At 46.4% G+C, this 26,850-nt stretch overlaps 1 protein-coding gene across 2 annotated transcripts; it reads right to left on the bottom strand.

Moving 5' to 3' along the window:
- Positions 1-65: 65 nt before the first annotated feature.
- On the bottom strand, positions 66-22,328 carry ZNF627 (zinc finger protein 627). Of its 2 annotated transcripts, XM_055371792.2 has the most exons (5): positions 22,114-22,304; positions 7,861-7,956; positions 4,545-4,671; positions 4,311-4,371; positions 66-2,510 (listed from the first exon to the last, which is right to left on the bottom strand). In XM_055371792.2, the coding sequence occupies exons 1-5, from the start codon at positions 22,114-22,116 to the stop codon at positions 1,316-1,318; spliced, it is 1,482 nt and encodes a 493-aa protein (XP_055227767.1). In that variant the 5' UTR covers positions 22,117-22,304; the 3' UTR covers positions 66-1,315. The 2 variants fall into 2 exon arrangements, with proteins under 2 accessions (XP_055227767.1, XP_055227768.1); XM_055371793.1 differs by lacking the exon at positions 7,861-7,956 and having other exon boundaries at positions 22,114-22,328.
- Positions 22,329-26,850: the final 4,522 nt, after the last annotated feature.

Raw genomic sequence — 26,850 nt, 5'->3', positions numbered from 1 at the left:
ATAACAAGCAGAAAACCTGTAAGAAATTCTTCTGAGCACCCTCTTACTAATACATCACACAGTCCTTTATGGTTTGTGGTCATGATTATTATTACAGTTTATTACACCCTCTTTGACAACAGGTATGGTCTCTGCGGTCTTTAGCAAGAGAGCACACAAAACAGCATGACTTAACTTTTGGTATTATGAGTAGATGAGAAATTACTATGAAGATAAAAGTTGAAACTATATAAGCATGAAAAGTAAAATTTACATGAGGAGGAAAAAATTCCTTAAGTTGTATGCACATGGTTAACGCTGACTTCACAGTGTCTTAACAATTTGCCAAAATTATAAACTTGATATAATCCAAGACTGAAGACAGTTAATAAACTGTTTTGAAGAAACATGTACAGAAGTCTTGTTTGAATAAAAAATACATATTAGTCACATATAATCAAACAACTGAAAATGAACTGAGGCATTACATTGAGCTATGAATAACAGGAAACACTTGAAATTTCCTGATAGAGGAAAGTGCTCATTCTCACATCAAAGTCCTGGGTGAGGCCAGTCACTGCACAGTACAGCAGAAGAACAAGCTCCCCTCTGGTTGGTTTTGACAGCAGCATGGTAGCTATCAGGCTGAATCAAGAATACAGTCACTACTAGTATGAACAAAGGTGCTTACTACACAAATTAGATCTTATGCCAATTCTGTCTACAGACTAGGGGAGTCAGAGCATCACAGAATATTCCCAACCAGGACAGTCTGAATTAGTTGCCTAGTACAGACATAATAATGTCTGAAGGAAAACCAAAGTGTGGATGGATATTCAATGCGGGGCTTCTGGAGACCTGTGTGGAAGCCTATCACCTCCGAGAAAATTAAAGTCAAGTCGTTTTGAGGATACTCTTGATTGGCAACCCAAAGAAGCAGGAAAATGGGATGGAAGCAGGTGTCCATACAGTCTGTATTCACACAGCTGTCTCCCTGTATGGTGCTTCCAAACCATGACTAATGCCTTCTTAACTTACTTCCGAATCTCATGTAAGATCGGTTACTGGTGAATTGTATCATGGAATCACAAATGGAATGGATTCTGGGAAATCTAGTTCCTAACCTACCAACACTGACATAACACAATCCAGAGATCCAACTCCAACTCTAGGTTTTACTGTCCTATCACAAGTCTCTCGTAATTTAAAGCCAATTATCTTACACGGTCTTTCTCCACTGTGAATCCTTTCATGTAGTTGAAAGAAACAGAAAGGACTGAAGGCTTTCCCAAATTTCTTACTTTCATGGGGTTTCTCTATGTGACTCCTTTCATGCTCATGAAAGAACTGGGACAACTGAAGCATTAGGGTTAGGGTTCTCATAGGGTTTCTCTCCAGTATGAATTTTTTCATGTACTCGAAAGTAAGTGGATCGACTGAAGGCTTTCCCACATTGCTTACATTCATAGGGTTTCTCTCCAGTGTGAGTTCTTTCATGGATTCGGAAGTAACTGGAACGACTGAAGGCTTTCCCACATTTTGTACATTTATAGGGTTTCTCTCCAGTGTGAATTCTTTCATGTTTTCGAAACGAACTGGAACAACTGAAGGCTTTCCCACATTGCTTACAATCATAGGGTTTCTCTCCAGTGTGGGTCCTTTCATGGATTCGAAATGAACTGGGGAAATCAAAGGCTTTCCCACACACCTTACATTTATAAGGTCCGTTGCCAGTGTGCTTTATCATGTGTCTTCGAACACTTGCGAGACAAGTCAAAGCCTTCCCGCATTCCTTACATTCAAAAAGTTTCTCTCCGGTGTGAGTCCTCTCGTGACTTCGAACAGAACTGGCGCACCTAAAGGCTTTACCACACTGTTTACATTCGTAGGGTTTCTCTCCTGTGTGAGTTCGTTCATGGATTCGAATGTACTTGGAACAACTGAAAGCTTTCCCACACTGCTTGCATTCATAGGGTTTATCTCCAGTGTGAGTCCTTTCATGTATTCTAATGTAACTGGAACAACTGAAGGCTTTCCCACATTGCTTGCATTCATAAGGTTTCTCTCCAGTGTGACTTCTTTCATGTATACGAAATAAACTGGGATAATCAAAGGCTTTCCCACACACCTTACATTTGTAAGGTACACCTCCCCTATGCGTTAACATGTGTCTTCGAATGCTTACAAGAGAAATAAAGGTTTCTCCACATTCCTTACAATCATAGGGCTTTCCTCCAGGATGAGTCCTTTCACGTACTGGAAAAGAGCGATGATAACTCAAGGCTCGTCCACACTGGTTACGTGTATATGACTTCTTTCCATATTCCTGATATTCATTTGGTTCACGTCCAGTGTGATCTCTGATGTGCCTATTAAGTGATGAAGGACCCATGCCAACTTCTCCACACACACTGCTTTCACACGGTTTTACTCCAGGAGTTTTCTTGTTCAGAATACCATCTGGAATCTGGCTGAAGGTTTCTTCACCTTGACCACCTTCTTTACTTTCACAGAGTCTCTCTGGAATATGACTTGTCGGAAAAATGAGAAGTACATTATTAATGTTTTGTTTATAAATGATTTTATATTTATTAATAGGTATTAGACTTACATATACTTGTTTTTAAATACAGAGACAGAATCTTACTATGTTGCCCAGGCGTGAACCCTGAACTCCAAGGCTCAAGGGATCCTCTCACCTCTGCCTCCCAAAGTGCTGGGATTACAGGCGTGAGCCACCATGCCTGGCCTTGGACTCACATGTTTAACATTACCAGGGAAAGTGTACGTGTTATGCCTGTCTCAATTGTTTGAACATGAGTGGACTAAATGGTCTGCAATAGGTCACAACCATACCTATTATCAAAAAATGATATTCATGGCCAGACGCAGTAGCTTATGCCTGTAATCCCAGCACTTTGGAAGGCCAAGACAGGAGGATCACCTGAGATCAGGAGTTTAAGACCAGCTTGACCAACGTGGAGAAACCCTGTCTCTACTAAAAATAAAAAATAAAAAAAATTAGCTGGGCGCAGTGGAGCATGCGTGTAATCCCAGCTACTCGGGAGGCTGAGGCAGGAGAATTGCTTGAACCCAGGAGGCAGAGGTGCAGTGAGCCAAGATCATGCCATTGCACTTCAGCCTGGGCAACAAGAGCGAAACTCTGTCTCAAAAAAAAAAAAAAAGAAAGAAAGAAAATGATATTCATGGCCAGGTGTGGTGGCTCACATCTGTAATCCCAGCACTTTCAGAGGCTGAGGCAGGTGGATCACCTGAGGTCAGGAGTTCAAGACCAGCCTGGCCAACATGGTGAAACCCTGTCTCTATTAAAAATACAAAAAATTAGCCAGGTGTGGTGGCAGGTGCCTGTAATCCCAGCTACTCGGGAGGCTCAGGCAGGAGAATCGCTTGAATCCAGGAGGCGGAGGTTGCAGTGAGCCAAGATGGCACCCTCGCACTCCAGCCTGGGCAACGAGTTGTGAAATTCCCTCTCAAAAAAAAAAAAAAAAAAAAGAAATTCGTATGAAGTTTCTTAATGCTATCTATAATTGAACTATTTTGCAAACACTGAACATCTATGTTAAACTTAACTATGTTTTTGGAGAAGATTTTCTTTTTTTTTTTTTTTGAGACAGAGTCTTACTCTGTCACCCAGGCTGGAGTGCAGTGGTGCGATCTTGGCTCACAGCAAGCTCCGCCTCCCAATTCACGCCATTCTCCTGCCTCAGCCTCCCGAGTAGCTGGGATTACAGGCACCCACCACCACACCCAGCTAACTTTTTTTTTTGTATTTTTAGTAGAGACGGAGTTTCACCGTGTTAGCCAGGATCTCCTGACCTCGTGATCTGCCCACCTCAGCCTCCCAAAGTGCTGGGATTACAGGCGTGAGTCACCATGCCTGGCTTGGAGAAGATTTTCTAAAAACAAAACAGTTTGAAGCTGGGCTTATATGCTGTTTGCTTGCTTTTAAAAATTCCTGCTGGGCATGGTGGCTCACGCCTATAATCCCAGCACTTTGGGAGGCTGAGGCAGGCAGATCACGAGGTCAAGAGAACAAGACCATCCTGGCCAACATGGTGAAACCCCGTCTCTACTAAAAATACAAAAAATTAGCTTGGCGTGGTGGCACGTGCCTGTAGTCCTAGCTACTCAGGAGGCTGAGGCAGGAGAATCACCTGAACCTGGGAGGCGGAGGTTGCAGTGAGCCAAGATTGCACCACTGCACTCCAGCCTGGTGACAGAGCGAGGCTTCAACTCAAAAAAAAAAAAAAATTCCTAACAATACGAAATGCTCTCAAGGAACAGAACTTTCTTTTGTGAGTGCAAATTACCTTATATTTCTCCTGGGAATTTTGAATGGGTCTTCAATGTTCTGGTCTTCCCATTGTTTTCCTAAAATTTAGACCCAGAAAAGTCATTATGAATTAGTATAAAATTATGAAAAAAGTATTAGATTCTATATTCATAATTCCCTGTACCCATGCCTGGTTTATTCCCCAAAGTGTTAAGGAGCTAGAAACACTTGTTCTCTAATTCACTGAGGAAAGGAATATTGTCACCCTTACCTACAGAAGCCAGGTTCCTGAAGGTTTCCCGCATCACATCCCTGTAGAGATTCTTCTGGGAAGGATCCAGCAAAGCCCACTCCTCCAGGGTGAAGTTCACAGCCACATCCTCAAAGGCCACTGAATCCTGAAACATCCCACATGTGTGGAGGAGGAAGGTTGAGACAGACAGCACTGAGGGCCTAGACTTTATTCCCAAGAAGTTCTCAGGATGCTATGCTTTCCAAACATTTGTTTCAAGATTCCACAGTCATCAAACTTACCCTCTGTCTAGACTCACTTCCTTCCACAAAGCAATTCTGCTGCTAGAACTGAACTAGCAACAGCAGAATAGGAGCATGCCTCTCTGGTGGGAGAAGTATGTACTGCCTGGGCCACCCCTAATGTCTCTCTGTAAGGTAGGCCTGTAGCACCTGTTGTAACAAACATGTAGTGGCTGGGCGCAGTGGCTCACGCCTGTAATCCCAACACTTTGGGAGGCCGAGGCGGGCGGATCACGAGGTCAAGAGATCGAGACCATCCTGGCTAACAAGGTGAAACCCCGTCTCTACTAAAAATACAAAAATTAGCCAGGCACAGTGGTGGGTGCCCATAGTCCCAGCTACTCAGGAGGCTGAGGTAGAAGAATGGCGTGAACCCAGAAGGCAGAGCTTGCAGTGAGCTGAGATTGCACCACTGCACTCCAGACCGGGCGACAGGGCAAGACTCCGTCTCAAAAAAAAAAAAAAAAAAAAAAAAAAAAACTAGTAACTAGAGTGCAGAAAAAAGAGTTAACATTAGCCACCCTGAGACTGTGTATCTTTAGAAATGCTTGTTCACAAAGTTTGAGCTTTGACAGTATCTGGGTACTGGATTTTAGACAGGATCCCACCAACCTAACTGATAAAAGAGTCATAACTTACTAGAACAGACTCCCATAGCAAAATCTCTGTGGGAAGCAGTACAGGGGTAGGAAAACCTAAATTGCAACTAATGAATTACTAAAGGCTAAGTGTAAAAATCTGGCTGGGCACGGTGGCTCATGCCTGTAATCCCAACACTTTGGGAGATGGAGGCAGGAGGATCACTTGAGCTCAGGAGTGCAAGACTGACCTGGAAAACATAGCGAGACCTCTTGTCTACTAAATATTTTTTTTAATTAGCTGTTTTTTAAAAAAAAAGAGGTAAAAATCCAGGGGATCCAGTCATAGGGGGCCCCCAGAAATGTGTGAGCTCTACCTCCAGAAACTTCATCAGTTCTCACAGTGAAGATCATAGAAAAATTGCTTCCTGCTTATGGCAGGAAGAGGGTAAGAGTAGTCATCTTGAAATATGCTCAGGGAATTGTTCTTAATAGATACCACCTTCAGGCCAGGGATGGTAGCTCATGCCTGTAATCCCAGCACTTTGGGAGGCCAAAGACCAGAGGATGGCTTGAGGTCAAGAGGTCAAGACCATGCTGGGAAACCAAGTGAGACCCTATGTCAGGAAAGGAAAAAGGAAAGGAAAGGAGAGGGGAGGGGGGAGGCGAGGTGAGGGGGAAGGGGAGAGGGGAGGGACAGGTGAGGGGAGGAGAGGGGAAGGACAGGTGACGGGAGGGGAGGGACAGGTGATGGGAGGAGAGGGGAGGGAAGATGGGGGAGGGAAGGGAGGAGGGGAGGAGAGGGGAAGGGAAGGGGAGGGGAGAGGGGAGGAGGGGGAGGGGAGGGGGGAGGGGAGGAGAGGGGAAGGGGAAGAGGGAGGAGTGGAGGAGAGGGGAAGGGGAGGGGAGGAGAGGGAAAGGGGAGGGGAGGGAAGAGGGGAGGGGAGGGAAGGGGGAGGTGAGGGGAGGGGGAGGAGAGGGGGAGGGGAGGGGAAGGGGAGGGAAGGGGGAGGGGAGGGAAGGGGGAGGGGAGGGGGAGGGGAGAGGGGAGGGGACGAGGGAGGGGAGGGGGGGAGGGGAGGGGGAGGGGAGGGGGGAGGGGAGGGGGAGGGGGGAAGGGGGAGGGGAGGGGGAAGGGGAAGAGGAAGGGGGAGGGGAGGGGGAAGGGGAAGAGGAAGGGGGAGGGGAGGGGGAAGGGGAGGAGCAAGGGGGAGGGGAGGGGGGAGGGAGGAGGGAAGGGGAGGGAGGAGGGAAGGGGAGGGGAGAGGGAGGGAGGGGAGGGGAGGTACACATTCATAAATGGTAAAATGACTTTTGGCGAGTGTGCCCAGATTCATTATTGGAAAAAAATGCTTTTCAAAAAATGGTGCTGACATGGGTACAAAGATGAGAACAACAGACACCGCGGCCTACTTGAAGTGGGAGGGTTGGAAGAGGGTGAGGGTGGAAAAGAAACCTATCAGATACTATGCTCACTACCTGCGTGATGAAATACACCAACCCCCAGTAACACACAATTTACCCATGTAACAAACTTGCACAGGTACTCCCTCAACGAAAAATAAAAGTTGAAAAAAAAAAATGGTTCTGGGAAAACTGGATACCTACATGTGAAAAAATGCAGTTGAGGCCCGGCAAGGTGGTTCATGCCTGTAATCTCAGCACTTTGAGAGGCCGAGGTGGACAGATCACCTGAGGTCAGGAGTTCCAGACCAGCCTGGTCAACATGGTGAAACCCCATCTCTACTAAAAATACAAAAAAATTAGCCAGGCGTGGTGGGCTGGTGTAGTCCCAGATACTTGGGAGGCTGAGGCAGAAGAATCGCTTGAACCCAGCATGCAGAGGTTGCAGTAAGCTGAGATTGCCCCACTGCACTCCAGCCTAGATGACAGAGTGAGACTCCGTCTCAAAAAAAAAAAAAAAAAGCAGGCCGGGCACGGTGGCTCACGCCTGTAATCCCAGCACTTTGGGAGGCCGAGGCAGGCGGATCACGAGGTCAGGAGATCGAGACCATCCTGGCTAACACAGTGAAACCCCATCTCTACAAAAAATACAAAAAATTAGCCGGGCGTGGTGGCGGACGCCTGTAGTCCCAGCTACTCGGGAGGCTGAGGCAGGAGAATGGCGTGAACCCGGGAGGTGGAGCTTGCAGTGAGCTGAGATCGCACCACTGCACTCCAGCCTGGGCGACAGAGCGAGACTCCATCTCAAAAAAAAAAAAAAAAAAAAAAAGCAGTTGGACCCTTAACGTACATACAAAAATGAAATCAAAATGGATCAAAGACCTAAAGGTAACAGCTAAAACTAAACAACTCTTAGAAGAAAATAGTAAAAATTATGCAGGCCATTTTTTTGGACTAAAATCCTATACTAGTCCCCAACAAATGAGACCAAACCAAAATGGAGTCACTCATGCTAAGTGCCACATGATCAAACTAAAATTTTTAAAGAAGCAGGTAGATCCTCAAACATACCCAGTTTTTCCCCAAAACAGGAGACTCACAGCAACCAATAGGAAAGGGCCCAGTCAATCTCAGCTGGCATAATAAGGACGTCCCCTCTGCTTTACCCTTTCAATAAAAGTAACCTGATGTTAACCAGTCTGCTTTGTTGTTGTTCTGTTTCTCTTGTTCCTTACAAAACCCACCCTTCTGTCACGCCCAGCGGGAGCTCTTATTCTATTTTATAGAATGGGATGGTACCCCAATTCATGAATTGCAAATAAAAGCCAACTGGATCTTTTAACTCTGTTCTAATTTTCCTTTTTAAACAAAAACACACAGCGAAAGTTTCTATTGGGTTTGGCATTGATTTCTTGGATAAAACACCAGAACATGGTTCACAAAAGAAAAAAAAGACAAATTTTATTTCATCAAAATTAAAAACTTGTGTGGGCCAGGCAGCTGGGGGAAGAGGATTCCTTGAGCCCAGGAGGTTGAGACTGGGGTGAGCTGGGATCACATCATCACTGCACTCCAGCCTAGGCAACAGAGCAAGACCTTGTCTCTAAATAAATAATTCTGTGTGTCAGAAGACACTATCAACACTGGGAAAAGGCAACCAGGGAATTGTAAAAAGTATCAGCAAATCATATATCTGGCAAGGTGTTAGTATCAAGAACATATAAAAAACTCCTATGACTCACAGCAAAAATCAACCACTCCAAAGAACAAGTGTTGGCAAGAAGGTCAAGAATTTGGGGTCAGGCACAGTAGCTCACACCTGTAATCCCAGCACTTTGGGAGGCCATGGCAGACAGATCACTTGAGGTCAGGAGTTGAAGACCAGCCTGGCCAACATGGTAAAACCCCGTCTCTACTAAAAATACAAAAATTAGTCAGGTGTGGTGGCACACGCTTGAAGTCCCAGCTACTCCAGAGGCTGAGGCAGGAGAATCGCTTGAACCCAGGAGGTGGAGGTTGCAGTGAGCTGAAATCACACCACCGCACTCCAGCCTGGCCAACAGAGCAAGACTCAGTCTCAAAAAAGAAAGAAAACATTTCAACAAAGAGTTCAGTGATCTAATTGGCTATTATTAGCGAGTCACGAATCAAGAAGCATCCCATCTATGAAACAGAAAGGCGCTCCATAAGTTTGTTGATCTAAAAGGAAGAAACTTAGGCAAAATCAATACAAATGGACAGTCTATTGGGGCCAGAGCTGAGGACTGCAAACCAGGAGTACAGATTCAAGTTGCCCTGAATATATACTCTAATTAGCAGCAGTTACACGAGGTTTTGTTGTTGTTTTTAGACAGGGTCTTACTCGGTCACCCAGGCTGGAGTGCCGTGGCGTAATCACGACTTATTGCAACCTCGACCTCCCTAGGCTCAGATGATCCTCCCACCTCAGCCTCCATAGTAACTGGGACTGCAGGTGCACACTACCACACCTAATGTTTTATTTTTATTTTTTGAGAAAAAAAAAGGGCAGCAATTGCTTGAAATGTCATAAAGTAAACAAAAACCCTGAAGCTACCTGAGCCAACAGATTATGGCTGAGACATATGATAGACCATCTAAAGCCTGGGAAGAAAAGCTGAGGAGAAAAATTTCTTTCAGAAATTAGGATACTCAGAAAAACCCAGGTATGCTGGGGAATTGAGAATGTCCCCTTCATGTCCAGGAAAGAACGCATTTCCAGAAAAGACCTTTTCTGGGCTCAGAAGAATTCAAAAGAATTGAATTCAAAAGAATTGCTTGAACCCGGGAGGCGGAGGTTGCAGTGAGCTGAGATTGTGCCACTGCACTCCAGCCTGGGCAACAAAGCGAGACTCCGTCTCAAAAAAAAAAAAAAAAAAAAAAAAATTCAAATCCCACTTTTCAACAAAAACAAAATCATAAAGAAGACAGAAAAATATGGCTCATCAATGGGAAAAAATTGAGATAAACCATCTTTGAGAATCTCCAGTTATTGCGCTCACTGGACGAAGACTTTAAGCAACCGCCTTAACTATGCTCAAAGTAGTAAAGACAACCATGGAGAAAGAAATAAAGAAAACTAAGAAAAGGATGCATGCAATAACATCAACAAAAAATTACAGGCGCGGTGGCTCACGCCTGCAGTCTCAGCACTTTGGGAGGCCAAGGTGTGCGGATCACAAGGTCAGGAGTTAGACGCCAGCCTGGTCAACATGGTGAAACCCCGTCTCTACTAAAAATACACAAACATTAGCCGGGCATGGTGGCAGGCGCCTGTAATCCCAGCTACCCGGGAGGCTGAGGCAGGAGAATTGCTTGAAATCAGGAGGCGGAGGTTGCAGTGAGCTGAGATCGTGCCATTGCACTCCAGTTCTGGGCGACAGGGCAAGACTCAGTCTCGGGGGGAAAAAATACATATATATATATATATATATATATATATATATATAATTTTTTAAAAGACTACACAGAAAGTACGGATCTGGAAGATGCAAAGCACAACTAAAATGAAAATTTCTCTATAGGTGTTCAATGGCAAATTCAAGCAAGCAAAATAAGAATCAGCTAACTTCAAGATAAAATTAACCACCTTGAAGAAAGAAAAAATAAATTTGAGAGAATGGGAACAATTGCTGGAGTTTGGTTGCACAACAAGGTGAGTATAGTTAACACTACTAAGCTGTACACAAAAATGCTTAAGATGGTAGATTTTTAATTGTTTTTATAGCCATAATTAATAATAATAAATTGTTGGACATGGTGGCTCACGCCTATAATCCCAGCATTTTGGGAGGCTGAGGTGGGCACACAGCTTGAGCTCAAGAGTTCAAGACCAGCCTGGACAACATGGCAAAACCCTGTCTCTACAAAAAATACAAATATTAGCTGAGCATGGTGGCATGCCCTCTAGTCTCAGCTACACAGGAGGCTGAGGCAGGAGGATGGCTTGAACTCAGGACGCGGAGATTGCAGTGAGCCGAGATGGCACCACTGCACTCCAGCCTGGGTAATGGAGCAAGACCCTGTCTCAAAAAATAAAAATAATAATAAGTTATTGTAATAAACCAGCAAAAAACACATTGATTAGAAAATGGGCAAAATTGGCTGGGCATGCTGGAACACACCTGTAATCCCAGCTTCAGGAACCTAAGGCAGAAGGATCTTGAACCCAGGCGTTCAAATCCAGCCTGGGCATCATAGCTCTTTCCAAAAAAACGTGAAAATAAAAATAAATAAATAATAAATGGGCAAAGAACTTGAATGGACATTTCTCCAGGATATATACAAATGGCCAATAAGCACATACAAATATGCTCAACACCACGAATCATTAGGGACACAGATTTTACACAATGTAATTTCAAATGGCTACTCACCACTTGAATAGCTTTTGTCTCATGTAAAATATACACTGACAAAAAGATCTTTAAAATTGTTATTTATTATTCTATGGAAAATTATAAATAACTAAAATATTACAGCTGCTTCAAATCTAGCATGGGGGAGACATAATTGAAGATAATATCAATTGGAGAGGGGAAGTTGACATCTGGGATTGTGGCAAGGGAAACCAGAAACTTAGGAACTTATTTTGAGCCTGATACGGTTTGGCTGTGCCCCCACCCAAATCTCATCTTAAATTGTAGTTCCCATAATCCCCACATGTTGTGGGAGGGACCCGGTGGGAGGTAATTTAACCATGGGGGCAGTTCCCTCCATGCGGTTCTCATGATAGTGAGTTCTCACGAGATCTGATGGTTTCATAAGTGGCTTTTGCCACTCTTCGCTCTGCACTTCTCCTTGCTGCCACCATGTGAAGGACATGTTTGCTTTTCCTTCCGTCATGATTAAGTTTCCTGAGGCCTTCCCAGCCATGCTAAACTGTATGTCAATTAAACCTCTTTCCTTTATAAATTATCCAGTCTCAGGTATGTATTTATTCACAGCGCGAGAATGGACTAATATAGTAAATTGGTACTAGGTAGCGGGGTGCTCTGCCGTAAAGGTAACTGAAAATGTGGAAGCAACTTTGGAACTGGGGAACAGGCAAGGGTTGGAACAGTTTGGAGGACTCGGAAGAAGACAGGAAAATGTGGGAAAGTTTGGAACGTCCTAGAGACTTGGAGGGCTCAAAAGACAGGAAGATGTGGGAAAGTCTGGAACTTCCTAGAGACTTCTTGGATAGCTCTGACCAAAATGCTGGTAGTGATATGGACAATAAAGTCCAGGCTGAGGTGGTCTCAGATGGAGACGAGAAACTTGTTGGTAACTGGAAGCAAAGGTGACTCTTGTTATGTTTTAGCAAAGAGACTGGCGGCATTTTGCCCCTGCCCTAGAGATCTGTGGAACTTTGAACTTGTGAGAGATGACTTACGGTATCTGGTGGAAGAAACTGCTAAGCAGCAAAGCATTCAAGAGGTGACAGAACATTAAAGTTTGGAAAAATTGCAGCCTGACAATGGAACAGAAAAAAAAACCCAGCCAGGCGTGGTGGCTCATGCCTGTAATCCAGCACCTTGGGAGGCTGAGGCGGGCGGATCACTGAGGTCAGGACTTTGAGAGCAGCCTGAGCAACATAGAGAAACCCCTTCTCTACTAAATATACAGAATTAGCTGGCCGTGGTGGCACATGCCTGTAATCCCAGCTACTCGGGAGGCTGAGGCAGGAGAATCGCTTGATCCCGGGAGGTGGAGGTTGTAGTGAGCCAAGATTGCGCCACTGCACTCCAGCCTGGGCAACAAGAGTGAAACACTGTCTCAAAAGAAAAGAAAAGAAAAACCCATTTTCTGGGGAGAAATTCAAACCAGCTACAGAAATTTGCGTAAGTAACAAGAAGCCAAATGTTAATCACCAAGACAATGGAGGAAATGTCTCCAGGACACATCACAGACCTTCATGGCAGCCCCTCCCATCACAGGCCTAGAATCCTAAAAGGAAAAAATGGTTGGTTTCCTGGGCCTGGTCCAGGGCCCCTTGCTGTATGCACCCTAGGGACTTGGTTCCCTGTGCCCAGCCACTCCAGCCATTGCTAAAAGGAGGCAAGGTACAATTCGGGTCATGGCTTCGGAGGGTGCAAGCCCCAAGCCACAGCAGCTGCCATGTGGTGTTGGCCCTGTGGGTGCACAGAAGACAAGAATTGAGGTTTGGGAACCTCTGCCGAGATTTCAGAAGATGTACAAAAACGCCTGGGTGTCCAGGCAGAGGTGTGCTACAGGGGCAGAGCCCTCATGGAGAACCTCTGCTAGGGCAGAGCAGAAGAGAAATGTGTGAACTGGAGCCCCCACAGAGAGTCCCCACTGTGGCACTGCCTAGTAGAGCTGTGAGGAGAGGGCCACCATCCGTCCTCAAGAACCCCAGAATGGTCAATCCACTGACAGTTTGCACCGTGCACCTGGAAAAGCCACAGACACTCAGTGCCAGCTGTGAAAGCAGCCAGGAGTTGGGGCTGTACCTTGCAAAGCCACAGGGGCAGAGGTGCCCAAGGTTGAGGGAGCCCACCTCTTGCATCAGCATGACCTGGATGTGAGACGTGGAGTCAAAGGAGATTCTTTTTTTCTTTCTTTTTTTTTTTTTTGAGAGTCTGGCTCTATCACCCGGACTGGAGTGCAGTGGCATGATCTCGGCTCACTGGAACCTCCGCCTTCTGGGATCAAGCAATTCTCCTGCCTCAGCCTCCCAAGTAGCTGTGATTACAGGCGCGTGCCACCATGCCTGGCTAATTCTTTGTATTTTTAATACAGACACGGTTTCACCATGTTAGCCAGGATGGTCTTGATCTCCTGACCTCATGATCCGCTTGCCTCGGCCTCCCAAAGTGCTGGGATTACAGGTGTGAGCCACCGCGCCCGGCCAAGGAGATTATGTCAAAGCTTTAAGATTTAATTACTGCCCTACTGGATTTGGGACTTGCATAGGGCCTCTAGCCCCTTTGTTTTGGCCAATTTCTCCCATTTGGAATGGGTATATTTACCCAACGACTGTATCTAGGAAGTAGCTAACTTGTTTTTGATTTTACAGGCTCATAGGCAGAAGGGACTTGCCTTGTCTCAGATGAGTTTGGACTTGTACTTTTGAGTTAATGCTGGAATGATTTAAGACTTTGGGGGACTGTTGGGAGGGCATGATTGTTTTAAAATGTGAGGATATGAGATTTGGGAGGGGCTGGGGGTGGAATGATATGGTTTGGCTGTGTCCCCACCCAAATCTCCTCTTGTAGTTCCCATAATCCCTGCATGTCATGGGAGAGAGCAAGTGGGAGATAATTTAATCACTGGGGTGGTTACCTCCATGTTGTTCTCATAATAGTGAGTTCTCATGAGATCTGGTTTTATAATGGGCTTCCCCCACCTTTCCCCCACCTTTACTCTGCACTTCTCCTTGCTGCTGCCATGTGAAGAAGGACATGTTTGCTTCCCTTCCACCATACTTGTAAGTTTCCTGAGGCCTCCCCAGCCATACTGACCTGTCAATGAAATCTCTTTCCTTTATAAATTACCCAGTCTTGGGTATGTCTTTATTAGCAGCATGAAAACAGACTAATACAGAGCCCTGGGAAAAACTAGGCTGAAGAGGCTGGGCGCGGTGGCTCATGAGGTCAGGAGTTCAAGACCACCCTGGCCAAGATGGCGAAACCTTGTCTCTACTAAAAATACAAAAAAAATTAGCCAGGCGTGGTGGTGGGCACCTGTAACCCCAGCTACTTGGGAGGCTGAGGCAGAGAATTGCTTGAACCTGGGAGGCAGAGGTTGCAGTGAGCCATGATCGCACCACTGCACTCCAGCCTGGGCGACAGAGCAAGACTCCATCTCAAAAAAAAAAAAAAAGAAACGAAACGAAAGAAAAACTAGGCTGAAGAGGTCTCAAGTACTCCTTCCTTCACCAAACTTGAGTCAAGCTCCTCAGAGCCCTCTTTTTGACTAGGGCTTGGCACTGGCCTACAGAAGTCAGTTTCAGCAAGAATCCATCTAAGGTAGTTTATAGAGACTCCTCCTACCTTAATATCCAATCAAGTTCTTTTTCCCCCACCTATGAGACCCAACCAAGTTCCATTCTCTCCCTCACCTTGTGCATTGGCTATAAATCCAATAATATTCCTGCTGCATTCAAGGCTGAATTCAATCTCCCTCCCCTATCACAGCTGCCATGACTCACTGCAATTGTGCTTAATAAACTTTTCCTTGACATTCTTAACAAGTTTCCAGTGCAATCTCTCTTTAACAGGGAACAAGGCTGTAAACTTGAGACCCTGGTTCATATATCTGAAATGCATAGGGGATGACAGGCTCCCTCCCACTGGGGATGAAGGAGCTGGGAACCACACATGCCATTCTGCTGGGCCCACCCAAGTCTGAATTCATGGAGGGGGAGGGTGTCCTGAGAGTACCTCCCACCCACAAACCCAAAACACCAGGCTCAGATCTCTCTCCGGATGGCCACTCCCTGTTGTCACCCCATGATCTGGGTGAGATCCAGGATTGCAGGTGCACAACTGCCCAGAGAGAGGTCCAGGAGGTAGACTGCCTCCTACAGTGATGGGACAGGATACCTGGGAGTCCTGGCTGCCAATTCAGCCCCCACCCTGATGGAGTGTGATGGAGGGGACTGAGACTCAGGCTGCTTCTGGATAAGATTCCCCACCAGACACAGGATTTGCAAGTCGTTCTTCCACTTGGTGAATTATCTTTTCAAGTTCTTGGTGTCCTTTGAAGAACAAAAATTACCAATTTTGATGAAGTCTAAACTTTAGTTAGTAACATATTGGCTCACCAATTCTGATCATCATCATAAATGATATATTGGTTCATCAATTATATGATATATATGATATCATATTTACGTACTTTGGGAGGCCAGGATGGGAGAATCACTTGAGCCAGGAGTTAGAGATCAGCCTGGACAACATAGTGAGACCCCCATCTACCAAAAAAAAAAAAAAAAAATTAGCCAGATGTGGTGGTGCACACCTGTGGTCCCAGCTACTTGGGAGGCTGAGGTGGCAGGATCACTTGAGCCCTGGAGGTCTAGCCTGCAGTGAGCAGTGATTGCACCACTGCACTCAAGCCTGGGTGACAGAGCAAGACTTCGTCTCTTAAAAAAAAAGAAAAGTAGGGGAAAACAATCACCTGTGGAGGAGAATAAGGAAACTCTAAGTATTATCTGTTCAATTTTTCTGTCAAACTACAACCGGTCTAAATAATAAAGTTTATTAAGTAAAATAGTGAATAAAATACCATTTCATGGAAGATTCACAGCTATGTGAAATTGACAGATGGCATACAATATAACATATAGGATGATATCACTTCCACAAAAAACAGACAAAAATAAGGCCGGGCGTAATGGCTCACACCTATAATCCCAACACTTTGGGAGGCATAGCCGGGTGGACTGCTTGAGCCCAGGAGTTCAAGACCAGCTTAGACAGCATGGCAAAACCCCACCTCCACACAAAAAAAAAAAATACAAAAATTAGCTGGTGTGGTACTGTGCACCTGTAGTCCTAGCTTGTTGGGAGACTGAGGTGGGAGAATCACTTGAGCCCGGAGGCAGAGGTTGCAGTGAGCCAAGAGCGCCACTGCACTCCAGCCTGGGCTACACAGTGAGACTCCATCTCAAAAAAAAAAAAAAGGCTAAGAATAGCCAAGATACCGTACAAAATACAGTTAGGATTGTTAACAGACTGAATGTTTGTATTCCACCACCATCCCCTGCCCAAACTTTCATTTGCTGAAATCCTAACCCCCAAACTAAATGCAGAAACCAGCATGCGTGAAACAAACAGGCAAAGAAACCACAAAAAAACTCTTTTTGGCATAATATTAATGGTAATAACTTACTAAAAATTCAAAAGAGGAAGAGCCAAGCAAAATTCAGCCTAACGATAAATAGATGGTAAAACTATGAAGAACCACCTTTTAAAAATGAGGACCTGGTCACCTGTGGGTACAGACGGGAGATAAGATCAGGACATACCAGAAATGCCCAATGCCCATTTATGAACCTGGGTAGTGAGTCCACGGGTGTTTCACACACCCCACTCTCCTCTCCTCACAGTGTGGAAATGCTCCCTCCTCCAGGGTCTCAATTCTCACCAGCGAACACTTACCCAGAGTCAGGTGAAGGTTCTGATCTCTAGTGTCTTTTTTCATATACCATTTCTGACACCAAATGTGTGGTGTTTGCTGAACACAACCAAATCTCCAATTCTCCAACACCAATTAAGCATTCAAATCAATTCTGACACTACCCAGAGTTAACGGGGACCCCACAAGTTCAGGGCTCATTACCATAACAGTGCCCCACTGCAGATGCCAGTCACAAGCCCCAGGGATCACCCATACTTCTCAGCAACTGCATATAAATCAGAAATGGCGAAACGGAAGGGATGGATGTAAGGGAAAATGGCGGCAGAAGATTGGGCAGGTAGGTAATCCTGGTAATAGCTGTGGTTAAAGAAATTCCCCCGTCTTTTGTATTCTGCAGGAGCAGATTACGCAAAGAAAAACTCTTCTCATTATGACTTAGATGACACTGCTTTTTTACCTATGACAAAGCCATACACAGACTAGAAATTCCCTTTATTTTCCTCACAAATGATTAGCTGAACAGCTTTGTCTTCAGTGATCAGTCAGAACAAAGTACCTGTTAACAAAACTTTGGTTAAGTTTCTCTTCTTCCTCCAGCCCCTGAACTTTGACCCACCCCCAGCCTGAGCCTATATACAACCCCTCTGATGACCCTCCTAAGAAGAGACTGCCTTCAGGATCTAGGTGGGATTTTGCACCCTGCATCCTGCCTTCCACCTCCCACCTTCTTTCTCATCATTTGCTCCTCCCTACAAAAGAAAATCCTTTTCTGCATAAACTCTGAGATGCTTGCAGATTTTTTTTTTTTTTTTTTTTTTTTTTTTTTTGAGACAGAGTCTCACTCTGTCGCCCAGGCTGGAGTGCAGTGGCGCGATCTCGGCTCACTGCAACCTCTGCCTCCTGAATTCAAGCAATTCTCCTGCCTCAGCCTCCCGAGTAGCTGGGATTACAGGCACGCACCACCATGCCCGGCTAATTTTTGTATTTTTAGTAGAGATGGGGTTTCACTATGTTGGTCAGGCTGGTCTCAAACTCCTAACCTTGTGATCCACCCACCTCGGCCTCCCAAAGTGCTGGGATTACAGACGTGAGCCACCGCCCAGCCTGAGATGCTTGAAGATTTTATACTTGGTGCCTTCTCCCCTTTCAATTATCCTTTAGAATAAAGTCATTCCTGTCTGGTGTGGTGGCGCTCCCCGCCCCACCCCCATAATCCTGGAATTTGGGGAGGCTACGGTGGGAGGATTGCTCGAAGCCAGGAGTTAGAGACCAGTCTGGGCAACATAACAACATCCTGTCTCTATTAAAAAAACTTTTTTAAAAATATAAGCCAGGCATCATGGCACGTGCCTGTAGTCCTAGGTACTTGGGAGGCTGATATGAGAGAATTCCTTGAGCCCAGGAGATCAAGGCTACAGTGAGCTATGATCGCACCACTGCACTCCAGCCTAGGAGACAGAGTGAGACCCTGTCACACACACAAAAAATAAATAAATAAAAATAAAATAAAATAAATCACTCCTTACCTAAATCCAGATTTGTTTCATTAAGAAACGTCTACAAACAGACCCAAGATAATAGCAAGTACATTCTCAGAAAGGCATCACCTCAACCACCTCTGCCTATGAATCCCCAGCTTTCCAGGGCTCTGAGCTTCTCTCACTATAAAGGGCTCCACCCAAAGTCAGTTGTGAGCAGCTGGGACACTGCAGGGGAGGCTCCTCAGCAAGAACCACTGGGCCTGTAATGTCCTCTCTTTGAAAGCTCAAGATTGGTCTTAGTTTCAAGTCACTAGTCTGCTGTCTCTGTTTCCCAGTCAAGGTTATGCATTTAATTTTCAATGAGAAAATACCCAGGGTTTGAAGATTCCAGCAAAATCACTCAAATTCACTGTTTATAACAAGGAGGGAAATTGTAAGGCACTTATATTTCATACCTTAACAGAAAAAGTAAAAGTATCCATCCTCTTCAGACAATAAACATGTTATTTACTCTTTCTATGGTAACAAATCATGTACTAAATCATACTGGAACACTTCTAGGAGTTACCAAGTCCTGTCCTATCAGGACTTCGCATTAAACTCTGATGTCTAGATAACAGGAAGAGAACAGTTATCCACTGTCACAAGTTTGCCACCCTGCAAAGCAGAGGAATTGATGTTTTGGTGAATCTCTGTAATTCACCAATTTATTTGCTACACTTACTTGTGGAAATGTATTCATTTTCTGCAGTCATGATAGAAGAGAGTTTTCTCTCTCTCTTTTCCTTAGTATTCCCAACACTAAGCCCTGGAATTCCATTTTAAATCACCACGCCCCACCCCCACAAAAAAAAAATAACATACTTGAGAAACTTACTACACTTGTTTTGGGAAAGAAAAAAATAATAATTTTTTTTTGAGATGGAGTCTTGCTCTGTTGCCCAGCCTGCAGTGCAGTGGCGCAATCATGGATCACTGCAAGCTCTGCCTCCCAGGTTCATGCCATTCTCCTGCCTCAGCCTCCCAAGTAGCTGGCACTACAGGCACCCGCCACCACGCCCAGCTAATTTTTTGTGTTTTTAGTAGAGACAGGGTTTCACTGTGTTAGCCAGGATGGTCTCGATCTCCTGACCTCGTGATGTGCCTGCCTCAGCTTCCCAAAGTGCTGGGATTACATGCGTGAGCCATCGCGCCCAGCCGTAAGTAATAATTTTTAACAAACATAAGACTAGATATTTAACGTTTTCTGAAATCCACTTCCTTCTTGCCTCTTTGCAAAACTGTCTTATATTTCAAGGCCTACTGATGAAATACATTTATAGTTACTTAAAAAAGAAAAAAACTGACACTGCAATAAGTTAACAAATCTTTTGCAGGGGACAAACCCAGGAAGGGGCTGCGCTAACCTGGAACAGAGGTACGTCTGACTCAAGTTTCACATCTTTTTTTTTTTTTTTTTTTTTTGAGACAGAGTCTCGCTCTGTCACCCAGGCTGGGGTGCAGCGGTGTGATCTCGGTTCACCACAACCTTTGCCTCCCAGGTTAAAGCGATTCTCATGCCTCAGCCTCCCCAGTAGCTGAGATTAGAGGCACCTGCCACCACACCCAGCTAATTTTTGTATTTTCAGTAGAGACAGGGTTTCGCCATGTTGGCCGGGCTGGTCTCGAACTCATGGCCTTAAGTGATCCGCCCACCTCAGCTTCCCAAAGTGCTGGGATTACAGGTGTCAGCCACCACGTCCGGCCCAAGTCAGGTCATTCTATCACCTGGGATATCGCCCACCCCCTAACCTGCTCACTGAAGGGCTCAGTGACCACCCTTCCAAGAGACATTGCATTTTGCCTCCATCTGCCTGAAGTACATTTTGCTGTTCAGGTTCTTGCATCACCTGAATGGGATGGGTTTTCCTGTCCTTGGGATAAGTTTTCTCACTTCACCAGTCTAAAAGAATCCAGAGGGCAAGAATCATATCTGTTTTTCCCCTCAATACCACCATCCATTTGGCTGGACACCAATGTGTCCCCCAAGGAATGGGATCTGGAATTAGGGGAAGAAAAGCTGAGTGTCCCAGGGGTGAGCTTTGAGAGGGAGGGGATATCAAGAGATTCCTCCGACCCCAGGACACCCAGCTCCTCCACTAAGAGGCCCCACCCCGTACTTCAGGCTGTCCAGTGGGAGCAGGCTGATACCAGACCCTTCAACAGATCTGGCTGCTGTGGGCATCCTGTGTCAGCCCAAACAGCCCTGAAGCCCAGGACCAGGAAAGGAGGATGCTCTGAAGACATATCACAGTTTAAAGTTTCCAAAGGGGAACCCCAACCCAAAGACACTGTTTTTTGTTTTTTTTATTTTAGGGTCCAGGTCTCACTATGTTGCTCAGGCTGGTCTCAAACTCCTGGCCTCAGGTGATCCTCCCGCCTTGGCCTCCCAAAGTGTTGGGATTACAGACATGAGCCATGGCACCAGGCCAACCAAAAGACATTCTGAGAACATCCCTGTGCCTAGGAGAGAGAAAAGGAGGAGAGGCACAAACGTTTTTTCACAGCAGGGTCTCATACATGTATTCTCTGCTTTCCTCTCCTGTGAAATGTTCAGAAACAGAAAGCAAATATTTTTAAGACCAATCGATTGCTCCTTGAAAAAATAATACAAATTAATTAGTTTGAAATGTGCAATAAAGGACAAAGAGTTGATAATGTCGTGACTGGAGTTACCTTTTGGGAATATGGTGAAAGAAGTGGTATCAAGAATTATTTGCAAGCCCCAGAGGAGTCAGGCTAGGGGAACAAGGTCAAGGATTTGGGACCCTGTCCCCCTGGTGAGTGTTAAAATAATTAATTAGGAGACAATTAGAGGGCTGTGGCTATGGTGTCCTGCTTTCCTACCCAAGGAAACAGAAATCTAAGTCAAATGGAATTCTTTTATTTGATCTTATATTTTAAAAATTTGTAGTAGTTTTTTGGTCTCAGTCTGAATATGTTCGTTTAAAAAAAATTAACAGAGATGGGGTCTCGCTATATTGCGAGGCTGGTCTTCAACTCCTGGGCCCAAGCGATTCTCCTGTCTTGGCCTCCAAAAGCGCTGCGATTACAGGCGTGAGCCACCGCGCTCCAGCCTCAAATGAAATTCTTATAAATTACCAGTTTATAAGGAAATAAAATTTAGGGTTAATAAACCACAACCACCAATCCACCTCTGACTACATAAGCAGAAAATGTCCACCTAGATAGAGCAAATAAGGCGACTGCATAACTGTCACCAACCAAGTACTGAATTTGGTTCGCTTCCTCCTGCACCTTACAGCCTTTCCTTCCATTCCCTCCAACGGATCCCCAAGCCACAAACCACGACCGGGAGCTTCTCCATCGATGAGCCGCTGTTTGCTCAAATAAACTCTAAATTTTTAACGGAAGAAAGGCGGGACTGTGGGGGGCGGCCACAGACCGCAGCTCCTGCCACACGCACCCCACATCCGAGGCGGGATACCCCCATGACCCTCCCGCGGCCCCCGCACCATGTGGGGAGACGCGGGGCTGCGGGGCCGCAGGTGTCGCGCAGGGACGGGACAGGACGACCGGGGTCCCAGTTCCTGGCCCAGCCCCACCTTGCGGCCGAGGGAACTCGGGTCCCAGACCCCGGAGTCGCCGCAGGGAGGCCTAGGTCCCTCCACAGCCGGTTCCGGCCGGTTCCAACCAGCCCCTCCCCCCGGTCTGGGGACGCCTGGCCCCTCACACGCACCATTTCTCGGCTTCCAGGTGTCCCGGCGTCCTCCCTACGACTCCCGCGACCTGTACAGGTCACGGCGCGACAGAGGCTGCGGCGGAGACACCTTGGGCCTCTCGCAGAAACGGAGACGCGAGCCCGGGTGCGGGCGGACGCCAGAAACAAAGGCTCCGTAGGGAGGCGCAGGCCCTGCCCTCCTCTCCCGGGCGCATCTGAATGGACAGTTGGCAGGGCCCCGCCCCAGCACCCCTGATTGGATAGGGTGACATTCCCCGCCCCCTAAGGCCTGAGTGACGTAGGAAGCCATGGAAACGTGGCTGTGCGTAGCAGTGTTGACTAGTTCTAGCCACTGCGCCTCTCAGGCCGAGTTTCCTCCCTACACCTAGCCCGAGGGATATTTGAGGGTTTGTTTTGGTTTTTTTTTTTTTCTTTTTTTTTTTTTGAGACGGAGTTTCGCTTTTGTCGCCCAGGCTGGAGTGCAGTGGCGCGATCTCAGCTCACTGCAATCTCTGCCTCCCGGGTTCAAGCGATTCTCGTGCCTCAGCCTCCCGAGTAGCTGGATTACAGGCACCCGCCACCACGCCTGGCTAATTTTTGTATTTTTCGTAGAGACCGGGTTTCGCCATGTTACCGAGGCTGGTCTCTAACTCCTGACCTCAAGTGATACGCCCACCTCGGCCTCCCAAAGTGCTGGGATTACAGGCGTGAGCCACCACGCCTGGCCTTGTTTTGGTTTCCTTCCTTCCTTCCTGCCTTCCTTCCTTCCTTCCTTCCTGCCTTCCTTCCTTCCTTCCTTCCTTCCATCATCCCTCCCTCCCTCCTTTCTTTTTTTTCTGTCAGGGTCTTGCTCTGTCACCCAGGCTGGACTGCAGTGGCATGATCTCGGCTCACTCCAGCCCCAATCTCCCAGGCTCAAACGATCCTCCTGCCTCAGCCTCCCTAGTAGCTGGGACCAAAGTCACGCCCCACCACACTCTGCTAATTTTGTTTTTGTTGTTGGTGCTGTGTGTGTGACGGGGGTGGGGTGGGGTAGATGGGGTCTCACTATGTTGACCAGGCTGGTCGTGAATTCCTGGGCTCAAGTGATCCTCCTGCCTAGGCCTCCCCAAGTGCTGGGATTACAAATGTGAGCCACCGTGCCCGGCCAATATTTGCATTTAATGCAGAGCTTGCTTCTAGCTTGCCAGAGTAGGCACTGTCTTCTTCTGGCACTCCATGAGCTCTTCCTTCTAATTCCTTCCGGACACAAGGTCACCAGTATGTGCAAGGAACTCCACACTCACTGTGACATGGAGCAATCGCCTTGCCTCAGAACGGGAGGGAGCCCAGGCTAGGCCAGGGAGGACAGGAAGAGGAGGAAGAGCCTGATGTTCGGGGAAACGGGGATTTGGGATGAGGCGTGCCAAGGCTTCCTCCCATACCCTCCGGTCCCTGAAAAAATATCTATACGTGGAAAAAAAGTAGAAATAACTGAGGTGAGAGGAAGGATGCTCTCTGATGAAGTGATGTGGGATGAGACCCAAAGTAATGTATTAGTATTAAAAGGCAGGTTGGGCTGGGTGCGATGGAGCACGCCTGTAATCTAGCACTTTGGGAGGCCGAGGCAGGCGGATCACCTGAGGTCGGGAGTTCGGAACATGGAGAAACCCCATCTCTACTAAAAATACAAAATTAGGCCAGGCGCCGTGGCTCACGCCTGTAATCCCAGCACTTTGGGAGGCCGAGGCGGGCAGATCACGAGGTCTGGAGATCGAGACCATCCTGGCTAACACGGTGAAACCCCATCTCTACTAAAAATACAAAAAAATTAGCCGGGCGTGGCGGTGGGCGCCTGTAGTCCCAGCTACTCGGGAGGCTGAGGCAGGAGAATGGCGTGAACCTGGGAGGCGGAGCTTGTAGTGAGCCGAGATGGCGCCACTGCACTCCAGACTGGGAGAGAGAGTGAGATTCTGTCTCAAAAATAAATAAATAAAATAAAATAAAATAAAATAAAATAAATAAATAAATAAAAATACAAAATTAGCCGGGCCTGGTGGCACATGCCTGTAATCCCAGCTACTCGGGAGGCTGAGGCAGGAGAATCTCTTGAATCGGGGAGGTGGAGGTTGCGGTGAGCCAAGATCACGCCATTGCACTCTAGCTTGGGCAACAAGAGAGAAACTGTCTCAAAAAAAATTTAAAAAGGCAGGTTAAGCTGGGCGCAGTGGCTCATGCCTGTAATCCCAGCACTTTGGGAGGCTGAGGCAGGCGGATAACGAGGTCAGGAGTTCGAGACCAGCCTGGCCAACATAGTGAAACCCCGTCTCTACTAAAAATACAAAAAATTATTGAACCCGGGAGGTGGAGGTTGCAGTGAGCTGAGATCGTGCCACTGCACATCAGCCTGGGCGACAGAGCAAGACTTTGCCTGAAAAAAAAAAAAAAAGGCAGGTTGGAGGATTCAGGGAAGATGGCAGAATAAAAATCATAAAGAATCTGTGGCCAGGCATGGTGGCTCATGCCTGTAATCCCAGCACTTTAGGAGATCAAGGCAGGAGGATCAGTTGAGCCCGGGAGTTTGAAACCAGCCTGGGCAACATAGTGAGACCAACCCCTAACCCCATTTAAAAAATATGAAAATTAGCCAGGGGCTGGGCACGGTGGCTCATGCCTCCAATCCTAGCACTTTGGGAGGCCAAGAGGGGAGGATTGCTTGAGCCTAGCAGTTTGAAACCAGTCTGGGCAACATAGTAAACCCTCCCACCCCATCTCTACAAAAAAATACAAAAATTGGCCGGGCGCGGTGGCTCATGCCTGTAATCCCAGCACTTTGGGAGGCCGAAGCAGGCGGATCACGAGGTCAGGAGATTGAGACCATCCTGGCTAACACGGTGAAGCCCCGTCTCTACTAAAAATACAAAAAATTAGCCAGGCGTGGTGGGGGATATAAAGAGCTGATGCCTTTTATTTTTTTCCCTTTGTCAACCTAAAATAATCGAAAGGCTCAAGATCCAGTTAAATAGTTTATTCAAGGCCAGGCACAGTGGCTCATATCTATAATCCCAGCATTTTGGGAGGCCAAGGCTGGAGGATGGCTTGAGCCCAGGAGTTTGAGACCTGCCTGGACCATATAGTGAGACCCTGTCTCTCAAAAAAATATATTCTTTTTAATAAGCTGGGCATGATAGGGTGCACCTGTAGTCCCAGCTACTTGGGGGCTAGGACGGGAGGATCACTTGATCTCAGGAAATTGAGGTTGCAGTAAGCTATGATGGCACCACTGCACTCCAGCCTAGATGACAGAGAGAGACCTTGTCTCAAAAAAAAAAAAAAAAAAAGAGTTTATTCAAACACAGAGTACAAGGGTGGCCATCAGGGACATGCTGACACCGAAGAATAGTGATCAATGATCCCAGTGTGGGGAAAAGTGAAAATTGTCTATATAGGCAAAAACAGAGGTGCTGAACAGAAATACATTTCCATACAGATGTTAATATACAGACATAAGATTTGAGGCTGGGTGCCGTGGATCACCTGTAATCCCAACACTTTGGAAGACCTAGGTAGGTGGATCACCTGACGTCAGGGGTTCAAGACCAGCCTGGCCAACATAGTGAAAATCTGTCTCTATTAAAAATACAAAAAGTAGCTGGGCATAGTGACACATGCCTGTAATCCCAGCTACTCAGGAGGCTGAGGCACAAGAATGGCTTGAATCCAGGAGGTAGATGTTGCAGTGAGCCAAGATCATGCCACTGCACTCCAGCCTGGGCGACAGAGCAAGACTGTCTCAAAATAAAAAAAAAATTAAAATTAAAAAAAAAACAGATGTGATTGACTACTGTTGATTACACTCTATGGGGGTTGCTTAACATTCTATTGTAAAGTGGTAACAGTCGCAAGGGTATACATATCCTACATCATTTAGTATAGGTTTGAATGAAGAACAAGGAGTCTGATGGCTACAGTCTCAAAACAAAGGTAAGGAAGCATCAGTCATGCATCAGAGAAGCTGTATTATAAGACTCAGTTTCTAGGACTTAAGTGCTTAATTTTCCCCTTCGCATAATGAATTTGGAAGGTATTGATTTTTTTTCTTTCTTTTCTTTTTTTTTTTTAAGACAAGGTCTTGCTCTGTCACCCAGGATAGCGTGCAGTGGTGCTATTGTAGCTCACTGCAGCATCGATCTCCTGGGATCAAGCAATCCCCCCACCTCAGCCTCCCGAGTAACTGGGACCACAGGCAAGTGCCACCATACGCGGATAATTTTTTTTTAGGTTTAGTAGAGACAATGTCTCGCTATGTTGCCCAGGCTGGTCTCAAACTCCTGAACTCAAGCGATTTTCCCACCTCAGCCCCTCAAAGTGCTGGGATTATAGGCAAGAGCCACCTCGCTCAGCCGAAATTTTATTTTCTTTTTGCACTTTTGTTATTTTATTTTTCTCCTGGGACCCAGACATTGACAATTAGGTCATTCAAAGGCAGCCACAGAGGAAATTACAGTTACCACAGAGGCCCAGAAAAAAAGAATTAAGAAAAGACCGGCCAGGCACGGTGCCTCATGCTTATAATCCCAGCACTTTGGGAGGCCGAGGTGTGTGGATCATTTGAGATCAGGAGTTCGAGACCAGCCTGGCCAATATGGTGAAACCCCATCTCTACTAAAAATACAAAAATTAGCCACATGTGGTGGAGCATGCCTGTAATCCCAGCTACTCAGGAGGCTGAGGCAGGAGAATTGCTTGATCCTGGGAGACGGAGGTTGCAGTGAG

This window comes from Gorilla gorilla, chromosome 20, assembly GCF_029281585.2.
Source record: "Gorilla gorilla gorilla isolate KB3781 chromosome 20, NHGRI_mGorGor1-v2.1_pri, whole genome shotgun sequence".
In the NCBI taxonomy this organism is placed as follows: domain Eukaryota; kingdom Metazoa; phylum Chordata; class Mammalia; order Primates; family Hominidae; genus Gorilla; species Gorilla gorilla.
This window is presented reverse-complemented; position numbering and strand designations above follow the sequence as displayed.

Bases quoted from the DNA above. Each gene is read 5' to 3' on its own strand.
- ZNF627 (XM_055371792.2), bottom strand. The intron at 4,672-7,860 runs GTATGTTTGAGG...GGGATGTTTCAG, and splicing joins CTGTTTTGGGGAAAAACTGG to GATTCAGTGGCCTTTGAGGA. The intron at 4,372-4,544 runs GTAAGGGTGACA...TCTAAATTTTAG, and splicing joins CAGGAACCTGGCTTCTGTAG to GAAAACAATGGGAAGACCAG.